At 36.1% G+C, this 11,052-nt stretch overlaps 1 protein-coding gene across 2 annotated transcripts; it reads right to left on the reverse strand.

Annotated features, from left to right (window-relative positions):
• Positions 1 to 3,459: 3,459 nt before the first annotated feature.
• Positions 3,460 to 10,246, reverse strand: phb (prohibitin). 2 transcript variants are annotated; one of them, XM_058771844.1, is made up of 7 exons: positions 10,108 to 10,246; positions 9,501 to 9,603; positions 9,194 to 9,355; positions 8,887 to 9,029; positions 7,690 to 7,806; positions 7,518 to 7,613; positions 3,460 to 4,984 (listed from the first exon to the last, which is right to left on the reverse strand). In XM_058771844.1, the coding sequence occupies exons 2-7, from the start codon at positions 9,583 to 9,585 to the stop codon at positions 4,772 to 4,774; spliced, it is 816 nt and encodes a 271-aa protein (XP_058627827.1). In that variant the 5' UTR covers positions 9,586 to 9,603; positions 10,108 to 10,246; the 3' UTR covers positions 3,460 to 4,771. The 2 variants fall into 2 exon arrangements, with proteins under 2 accessions (XP_058627827.1, XP_058627828.1); XM_058771845.1 differs by lacking the exon at positions 10,108 to 10,246 and adding an exon at positions 9,738 to 9,758.
• Positions 10,247 to 11,052: the final 806 nt, after the last annotated feature.

Here is an 11,052-nt window from a genome sequence, read left to right on the forward strand (position 1 = left end):
ACAAATGTCTCTTATTCACTTTCCTGCAAAGACAGGAATGTTTTTTTGCACTAATGCGACAAAGAGTAAAGGATGAACATTACATGTGTAATTGATTCATTATCTGTATATTTTATCATTCATGTGCTACCATAAATAAATTACACAAGGCTGTCTCCTCATAAATGAGCTAAATGAGTATTTTCTGGCTGGTTTTATTATTCTTCCTCATCAAGAGAGCACAGTCTGTGTGCAAACTAAATTGTATGTTAATACTCACAATTACAGCTATTACCACCAATTTGCTACTGCCATTAATTGACACGCCCCCCAATCCAAAGTCTAGACTTGAAGGGAAACCCACAAGACTTTAGTTCTTCTTTGAAACACAAACAAATCAAGTCAAGTCAAGTCAAGTTGAGCTTTATTGTCATTCCGCTACATGCGGGGCATACAGTGGAACGAAATGTCATGCATCACAGGACCACGGTGCTACATAAATACAGGCATACATCAATGAAGTAAAACAATATAAACCTATACACAACTATCATACTGATAGATTTGACTATAAATATACTATATATAAACATTTTTTTTACCTATACATAAACTAAAAAATACAAACTATACGAGTGCTTCAGATAAATACTGTACATGTGCGAAGAGAACATTGTGAGTCAGCATCTGGCTGGGGAATACAAGAATACAAGAATACAAGACATTTTAATGAAACCTGAGAGATATCTGTCCCTAAAAGTGTTCTATGCACAGCAATATGCATTTAAAGTGGTAAATATAGGAGGAATATGTCAAAGTCATTCATATGTGCCAAACTTCTTGCTACCAGCTGGTGGCGCTATGACTATTACAAAATATTGGCATGTAGATGTCTTCAAGCCAGGACTTTGATCAAACATATGAAGTTTGGTGCAGATTGAACATGGTATCTTTGAGTTAAGTGTAAAACAACTCATTTCCTCTTGCCAACAGGTGGCGCTATGATTATAACAGTATATTGGCCTTTAGATGTCTTCAGGCCAGGACTCTTATCAAACATGTGAAGTTTGGGGCAGATCGGACATTGTATTGCTGAGTTACAACAACTTCATATTTCAAGGCGAAACATCGAAGTCTGTCGGGCCGCCACGGACACGCCTTCAACGAAAACGTCTTCACAATTTAACGTTACAAAGGGCTTTAGATTATACTGACCAAATTTGGTGTAGATCTGTTTAAATCTCTAGGAGGAGGAGAAGAAGAAGAAACTGAGCAGTTCCAATAGGGTACTCGCACCATTGGTGCATGTGCTCAGGCCCTAATTAGGGCCCAAGCACAGGCGGTGCGAGGACTCTATTGGAACTGCTCAGTTTCTTCTTCTTCTTCTCCAAAATGAATTGCATTTTTGAGGGTCTAAACATGCTCGAAAACTCATTAAATTTTGCACACATCTGATTTACATCTGATAAGGGTTTGAGAAGTGCTTGGCTTGATAACGCCACCTATAAAATTTCAACAAAGTGCCCCTCAAGCTACGTTTCACACACATGTACGAAATTCGGTAAACACATGTAACACACCAATGCCTACAAAAAAGTCCCCCCCGGTACGAAGTCTGAAACCTCACAGGAAGTCTGTTATTTTGAATTTTCTCTGCAAGTTTTGTGCCGTTTTTGCCATTTTCAGGCGGTGTATTTAAATGAACTCCTCCTAGAGATTTAAACATATCAACACCAAATTTGGTCAGTCTACTCTAAAGGCCTTTGTGGTGTTAATTGCGAAGATCTTGAGTTTTCGTTGAAGGGCGTGTCCGTGGCGGCCTGACAAATTTTGATGTTTCACCATGGAAAAGGAAGTTGCTGTAACTCAGCCATGGAACAGGAAATGAGTTGTTTTACTCTACCTAGAACATGCAATGCCCAATCTGCCCCCAATTTTTTGTTTAATAAGATTCCTGGCCTGAAGACATCTAAAGGCCAATATTTAGTTATAATCATAACACCACCTGCTGGCAACAGGAATTGTCATGTTTTACACTAACTCAAACATACCATGTTCAATCTGCAACAAACTTTACATGCTTGATAAAAGTTCTGGCATCTACACGTCAATATACAGTTATAGTCACAGCGCCACCAACTGGTAGCTGGAAGTTTGGCACATATAAATGTCTTTGACATATTTCTTCTATATTAATCACTTTAAAAGCATATTGCCCACCGCTGTCTGTTTTCCTAAAGCCACCAGGTGCTGTGAGCCCGGGTGCGAGGGCCGTTTCGATGCTGCTTGCATCTTTAATAAGAAATTTACCACATATCACTCCTTCAGACAAAGTCATAAAGCCTGGCTTTTAAAAAATCAGACGTGATCATTTTTAATCTATAAAGTCTATTGCTCATTCTGCTATCATTGATTATATTATTTAACCCACTGTTAACATGTTCCATTTTCCTTTGCTCGCTGTCAGACGGCCAAATGTATGTTTGGATTCATTTATAAGCATTTTATTAATTGTTTGGTATGCTTTTTTAAATAGTGCTGTTATACAATTTAGGTGTGCGTTATTTTATTAACCCATAATTGTGTCTGTTGTGCTTCATATATGGTTAATGGCTAATTGTGTGAGAATGTTGATTGTTGTTATTGTGTTAATGTACTGATGTTTTGTTGTTTTTTGTTTATTCTTCTTGATACTTTAAAGGGTTCTGAAATATCTTGCCAAAGGACTGCAGTTGAAAATTAGCCGGCTGGCTAACACTGGCACATTTACAGAAATGTTGATTAATGTGTGTTGCCCTTTATTTAACAAAATAAATAAAAAAGGTTCATTAAACATTTATTTTTGGTTTAACTAACAACCCTTCAAAGGAAGTAACAAGTTTTCCACTTGTAATAATGACTTTACTAATTGGCATTCAGATGCCGTAATCTCATAAATACAATATTTCCAGCATGACATAACTCACATACACTGTTCCAGACTTTTAGCAAAGCCATTTTACCTATAAGAAACGGCACATTTATCCTGGTTTAGTATTGAATATCAGCATGGCTATTATTAACTGTGACACAAGGCCATTCTGATATTCAGTAACTGCACTCCATGATCTTACTTATCATATTCAAATGTGGGTGTGTTTGGCATTCTGTGACTGTACTTACACCTGTCCAGTGATGACACATGATGGCCTCAGCTAAACCATTAAAATAATCTCCGATCTTCATCTGCTTTCCTTCCATATAACGATGATGACTGACAAACAGGTCCGAGAGAGCAGCTGCTGTTTTAATTTCTTTTTTCACTACGCTGATGCAGAGATTTTAAACACTCAGAGTCAGTGACTCTCATCACACTATTCACTCCGAGCACAGAAGGACGTGAGGGAATCCATCATATTTGACTATATTAAACATTTGAATTCTCCGAATAAGTTTATAGCACATGAATTGTCCAACAAAAGTACACTGTAAGGCTTTACATAATACTGTACAATTTATTCAAACTCCAAATCATTTGAAACATGTCAAAGATAAACGTGTGTTGTAGATGCCCACAAATGTGTGTTTTGAGCACAAGTGTAAAACAGGAAAGAAACATCAACATCCTGTGTGTGAAGACTGTTCTGTCTGTGAAGTCGAAAATAGTGAATAATATGATTTCCACACTTAACTTCTCTATTTAATGTGCTCCTCTCTTCTCTTTTAATATGCAGTACTCATGCAACAGGAATGTAGATCTAACAACAGAATTACTCATTCCTGTGTCTGCTGTACTCCTGCAGTGAGGTTAATGTCTGACAGAAATAAAAATAACAGAAGGTGTGTAAATTGTTACAAAATATAAAGAAAATCTCTGAAAAGAAACCAACTCATATATTTGGCCTTTAAAATGTGAAAGGCAAAATAATTGAGGTAGAGGTTTATTTTTTCCAATAAAGAAAATCTGTATATTAGAGTAACTACAATTGTATTACTGCATTAAATATTTAGCCATTTGTTTCTTTATGCATTTCATCGTCTGACATCGTGAGGTGAAATCTTTTTTCAGAAATAAGCACTGATGCCCTCTAGTGGACACTAAAAGGCATATTTACCCTCTGAAGTGTGCTTCACAACCAGTGAGGAACAAAGTAGTCTGTATAACATTAAAAAATGTTTTTACGTCTACAAACTTTAATAGTGGATCTCTATAATAATGAGGCATTCAACTGTATTTTGAATTAGTATAAACGAATAATTGTTTATTGATTATTTTATCCATTCAGCACTTGTTAAACAAGGGCATTCCTTCGGCCACACACAACAACAAAAACACATTCAAACCAAAAAAACAACACAGTCGTTCTTGCAGAAGCAGAGGGTGAGACTGATGTCAATCATCCAGCACTCACTACTCATGAATGTATAATTTAATTTAGCTTTGCATGGTATTTAGATCAATTTCTATGTATGGGTTTCAAACAACATCGACTCCCATTTAGCCAAGGAAAACAAATCCAAATGCAAATATATGCACCTGGAGCACATTTACATACACACAGACTCTTCCCCTGGGTTCCCCTTCACTCTTTCCATATTCTGCAACCACCTTGTGGCAGTCTATCCTTTCAGGAAGAGAGCAAGAAAACTCTTGGACTAAAAGAGAGAAAAACGACGGATATCTTTGTCTCTTTATAATTTGCCTATAGGCTGATCAGATAGTTTCATGGGTTCTACAGACATCATTTCCGAAAGTAGCCAAGCTTAGAGCAGAAGAAGTGAAGTGAGTGTGTATGTGTCTCTAGTTGCCCTATCACTGCTGTAACTGAAAGAGCGTTCCCTGTCCGGACGGGAGGTAGGTAACATTGCGAGAGCGGCTGAGCTGGAAGGCGATGTCCTCCGCTGCCTCCAGCTTTCTCAGCTCCACCAGGCCATCACCAGCTACTGCCAGAGAATCAGCGATCAACAGCGCAGCCTGGGAGTCTCCTTCTGCTGATATAACGGTTGCCTGCTTCTGCTGCTCTGCCTGGGAGACAAATACAGAGAGAACGTTAAATCACCTGTTGTTTGAGGACAAATAAAACAGTATTTTTCATTTTAATATTTATTGAAATTAGGGGTGGGCGATACGACCAAAATCTTATATCACAATAGGACTAATTTTATATCACGATAACGATATATCATGATATAGTTATTTTTTTCTTTTGAAAAGGTTATGATATTAAAATCTTTGATACCATAGAATTTTCATAATCCTTGTCACCAATGTCAATATCAAACTAATACAAGCCTAAAAAGAGACAAAAAAAACTCAAGCTCACTGAAGATAAATAAACAGGCAGTGATGAAATAAGGATAAGAAACTGCAAGCAATATGACAAAAAACTGCAATAAATAAAAAACGCTATATACATTGTGTAAATTAATTAGTCTTCACTGTGTTAATTCTATCTATCTATCACATGTATTATGTATAGATTTCTAGGGATGGCTCGATACCATAATTTTGGCTTCGGCACGATACCAGAATGTAATACCTTAGTATCGCAATCGAAACTAAATCGATACCATAGGTGACAACTATCCAGCCTCAAAAGATAAGTGAATTGAAAACAATTTTATTAAAATAATAATAATAAAAACAGATTCATATCTTAATACCTTTGTATCAAACTGTAACAAAAAAAACGTACAGTTTATCATAGGCTACATGTTGATGTTGGAGAAAAAAATATATATAACTGAAGTAATAAAATGAATATATATTCAAATCTTCTCATCTTTTCAGTGCAAACAAAATGTCTCAAAATGTAACAAACCTACCGGGAATATAGGTTACATTTTGACTGAGTTTGAAGGAAAAAAAACAAAACAACTGAAGTAACGCAATTAATGCAACAAATGTTGCTTTATTGTAGTGTTATTCTAACAGTCAAAGTAATATTCAAAATCACGTTATTATTTCTCTCACTCTCAGATTGTTTTCAGATTTCAGCCTCAGATAGCCAAAGAAAAAGCATTAAATATAAATCTCACTCTCTCGCTTTCGGCTGCTTCATATTAGCGGTCGGCAGTGCGGCAGAAACATTCCCTTCATATTATTGATACTAAAATTAATATAGCAAAACTCTTGCTTAATTCAAATTCAAGTAATATTCGATTGTATGAAATGCAAGTGCATATATTACGTGACCAAAACTTCACTGGTTCTAGCGTGTCACACACGCACATTTGCACTTACTGTATCACATCTGTATGTGCATTGATCAGTTGTAAATAAAAGTTAAAATTAAATCTGAATTTATGAATGATGCACTCACCTGTCGATCTATTAATTCTCTGAAAAGATCAGGATGAGCAAGCGACAAATGCTTAAAAAATTTGATATGTTGCCTCCTGTGGCAACACATGATTTATAGCAACGCTTGCATACAGGTGCAGTGAGGTCAGTTCATTCACCTTTATCAGCTGTTTTGTATGCAAAGTAATGCCATATTTCACTTCTACTGTCCTCTTTATTTATTAATTTTGGGTGCCTTTATAGAGTTTCATCTGTTTGATCGCGTTGTTCTGTTGTCACGTTTACGAAACCGAGACATATAGCTCTAACAAACGTATATAGCTCTGTTGTTTGTGTTTCAACAGCTTAAAAACAGTTGTTTTAAAACTGCAGTGCTTCAAAACGCGTGTCAATGCTACAGATGGCTCCTCGTTTTGTCCTGGCTATATTGTCATATCGCATAGCCCTAATTGAAATCACTTTTAAATGTTTTAAAGAAATTAAAATAATTGTTATATACAAATATACACAACAGTTCAAAAGTTTGGAGTTGATCATTTAAAAAAAAAACAAAAAAAAAAACATACTTATAAGACGGATGCATTAAACTGACCAAAAGTGACATTTGTATCATGTTACAAAATATTTAAATAAATGCTATTCTTTTGAAATTTCAATTCAAACAATCCTGAAAAAAAAAAAAAGTATCAACACAACTGTTTTCAACATTAATAATAATAAATGTTTGAGCACCACATCAGCATATTAGAATGATTCCTAAAAGATCATGTGAAGTAATGGCTGCTGAAAAATCTGAAAACTTCAGAAAATACTTATATTAAATTGTAATAATATTTCACAACATTACTATTTTTACTGGTTTTTAATAAAATAAATGCAGTGTTGATGACGATAAGAGACTTTAAAAGTATTACATTATGCAAACTTTTGTACAGTAGTATACATGTAGAGTGTAGAAAATACAGTGGAATTATTTTGCTATTATTTTAATAGAAGCAATATTCCGAACTATTTAGGTAACTGATGATACATCTTCCACCAAGCATAATGCACATTTTATTTAGTTGATGCTTTTGGTATTTAATTCTATGCATCACTTACAACACCAAGAGTTATATTATTATTCTTACAATTCTACTTCAACATATAAATATTGCTGTACCAAACAGGAGAGTAACTCAGTTAATTACTAATCTCATTTTACTCGCATTTGTGGAATGTTCTCTTTGGCACTGTTACATTTTGAGGCTCTTACCTTTTCTACAACAAATCTGGCTCTCTCAGCCTCCTGCTGTGCAACCTGCTTCATCTCAACAGCCTCTGTGAACTCCTTGCCAAACGTCAGATGTGTCTGAGGGGAGGGAATGTGTTAAGGTGAGGCACGGCAGTAAAGAAAAACAGAAACAGAGAAAAGCAGAGGTCTTTACCAGGGAGACGTCATCTAGAATGAGGCCGAAGGTGGATGCTCTTTCTGTCAGATCCTCACTGACCTGCCTGGACACCAGCTCTCTCTGAGTGATGAGCTCACCGGCATCAAAACGGGCCTGTGGAAAAATTCACACAGATTAAAACTCCATTTAATCCAAGTATTCTACTTCATCTCCTGTCCTATATATGTTGCCCAACACCAAGCCCTGTATACACTACAGTTCAAAAGTCTGGGGTCAGTAAGATACATATATTTATGTTTTTGAAAGAACTCTCATCAAGGCTGCATTTATTTGATCAAAAACACAGTTAAATTGTGAAATATTACTACAATTTAAAGGAACTGTTTTGTATTTTAATATAATTTAATCCCTTGATAAATCTGAATTTTCAGCATCATTACTCCAGTCTTCAGTGTCACATAATTCCTGCTGAAATATGCTGACTTGCTGCTCAAGAAATTATGGTGCATTAAAGTCCTCCTGGGAAGTCTGCATTTACACATTGCAAAGTTGTAAATACGACAGGCGTGTTTAAATCACTTTGGTCAGAGCAAAATGGCGACGCACTTCTATATAAAATTCTTTTTTTGAATATTTAAATTATTATTTTTTTAACTCTACATCTAAAACATGATGCACACATGTATGCTTAAAGTATGTTTTTCTTTTAGTTTATTTTTATTCAGTTTATTAAGGTTCTGTAAATTGAATCGTACTATATTTAATTGTACAATAAAATTATATTTTGTACATGAAACTGTTTTATTATAAATGAAAAAAATAATAATTTCAATCATTTAACAAGCTTACTATCAATACAGATGCTGCATTAACTGCATCCAACATATTTACACACTGACATGCCCCCAACTTTGAGTATCCCACTTATAATTACAGTTTTATGGTGGCATTCCTGTGCATTCAATTCATAAATATGATCCAATGAATGTACCATTATTATTATTATCATCTATGTAAGTGGCACTGCTTAATATTTGTGGAAAGTGATTAAAAATTTTTTAAACAGGAAGTCCAAAAGAACAGCATTTATTTGAAATAGATTATAAATTTTATAATTTAATCCACCCTTGCTGAATAAAAGTATTAATTTCTTTAAACCAAAATCTTTACTGACCCTATTTTGATAACACTAAACAGCACACATGTTTTCACAGCGTTATGTATGACACTCACCACTACAGCCTTCAGAACCTCAGTGGTGATGGAGGGCAGCACTCTCTCATCATAGTCCTCGCCGATGCTGGTGAAAATCCGCGGCAGCTGTGTAGCGATTGGCCGGAAGAGGATCCTCAGCGTGATGTTGACATTCTGCAAATCTGAGAGGGACAAAGACAGACCATTGTGCAGTTTTATTAGTAAAAGCAAAAGAATAAACATATTGTGATGCAAAGAGACAGAATGATATAGACATTAAAGAATAAATGAAGAACAGAAGCCAGACAGAAACAGTAAGATAAATAAAGACTGAGGAATAACATACCTTTGCTACCAGTGATGACAGGCACATTGCGTGGACGGGACCTGCAGTCAAAGATGATTGGCTTCTGCACCCAGGGAATAAGGAAGTGTGTGCCCTCCCCAACGACAACATCCTGGACACCTCGAAACCTGTCGAAAATGACCGCCCTGTGTCCCGCATCCACTGCAATGAAAAACCCCACAGAGTTAGACAACAGCTCTTCAAATATAATTTAAAACCTGGCTTTATATAATAATTGTATAAACGCAAAACAATGTCATCACTGTTTTATTAGGTACATTACAAAGCAATTTAGCACTGAACTTACCATTGAAAAGTGCAGAGTTTACAACACCTCCTCCTATGGCCAAGGCCAATCCCAGCTTTCCAATGGACTCAAAGAGCTTTGCCATGGCAGCAATGCAACAGTCCTGGGGAGAGAAGCACATTCATCTTAAGCATCTCATTATGGCTTCTCTCATGAATGTAAAAACCCTTGAAACCATTCTGACTGGTTAGCCTCGACTCTTCAGCAGTAACACTGACACGAATGAAACGTGCTAACCTGTTCCCACTTTGAGAGGTTCAGACATGAAAACTGAAAAGCATTGGTACAACAACCTTACAATTATTAAACTGTCCTGGTAAAATAGGTATTCGCTAATACAATAAATTACATGAGGGAAAAACTAAGAGGGATTAAAATAATCCCGTTGTAGTAAAGTTTAAAGGCTAATTTAATTAGCCTGCTACACGCTAATGCTGCAACTGACATGCAATCAAGTCCCGCTGCCTACTTTAACCACCAAGACGCGCTAATCATGCTTGTTTCTCTTTCAAAACGCCACATTATTATTATCGGCCTTTATGTAAAGTAAACAAACACCAAGTCCATAATTAAAATACCGCTAGTCTCTTACAACGTGACTACTCACCTACTGCGCTGATAGATCACAGTGACCTCCACCGGAGCCTGCGTAAGAAACACATGAGAAGGTTGACTTCTGAGCATGCGCGGAACCTTAAACATAGACTTCTCTGATTGGACAGAGGGACTCAGAAGAGAACGCCCACGCGAGTAACGATAACTGTTATTGGTCGACGTCTGCTCGAGGGTTTAAAGACTGAACAACAGCATGTGGGTGTTTCAACTATGGCTCCCTTGGCACTGTTAACGTTTTGAAATGTAACTCCCCCAACAACCAGTAACAACGTCCATGTGTTGGATCAGAACACTGTTGTCTGTTTCAGTTGATCTTTGTGGTTTTGTGATGTTTATAATGTTTAAAAGGGGTCATGAATTGCCTTTTTTATTTTTATTTTGTACTGTTCTCTGAGGTCCTCTTATAATGTTATCAAGACATTTACATCAAAAACATCATAATTTAGAGATTATAGGCTATTTTCTGTCCTGTTTTTATCCCTTTTCATCAGAGCATAGGGGTGGCAGATTGTAGACTCAGAAGTAAACACTCGCTGCTATGATTGGCTAATAGTTGTGTGTGTTTGACAGCCTACATCCTTCATAGATGGACGCTGCTGTGATTTAGGTTAAAAATGCATAAATACTCAGTACATATCAAACGATCTGTTAACAGACAAAGCAATAGCGATCATGCAGTAAAACAGTTACTCACACTTGACTTGTGTTGTGACATTACTGTTGGATCCAATATAATCCAATATAATTGTACCTTGTTTGTACACATCTTTTTCGCCAGCACCTGACCAATTAATACTAGCACTTACCTATTCTATTCTATTCTATTCTATTCTATTCTATTCTATTCTATTCTATTCATTTTGGTCTAATTTATTTAAACAACAACAACAACAACCTTGCTTTGTGTACTATGCTAGACTAACTGAGACTTGTCACA

This window comes from Onychostoma macrolepis, chromosome 03 (genome assembly GCF_012432095.1).
Source record: "Onychostoma macrolepis isolate SWU-2019 chromosome 03, ASM1243209v1, whole genome shotgun sequence".
Lineage (NCBI taxonomy): Eukaryota > Metazoa > Chordata > Actinopteri > Cypriniformes > Cyprinidae > Onychostoma > Onychostoma macrolepis.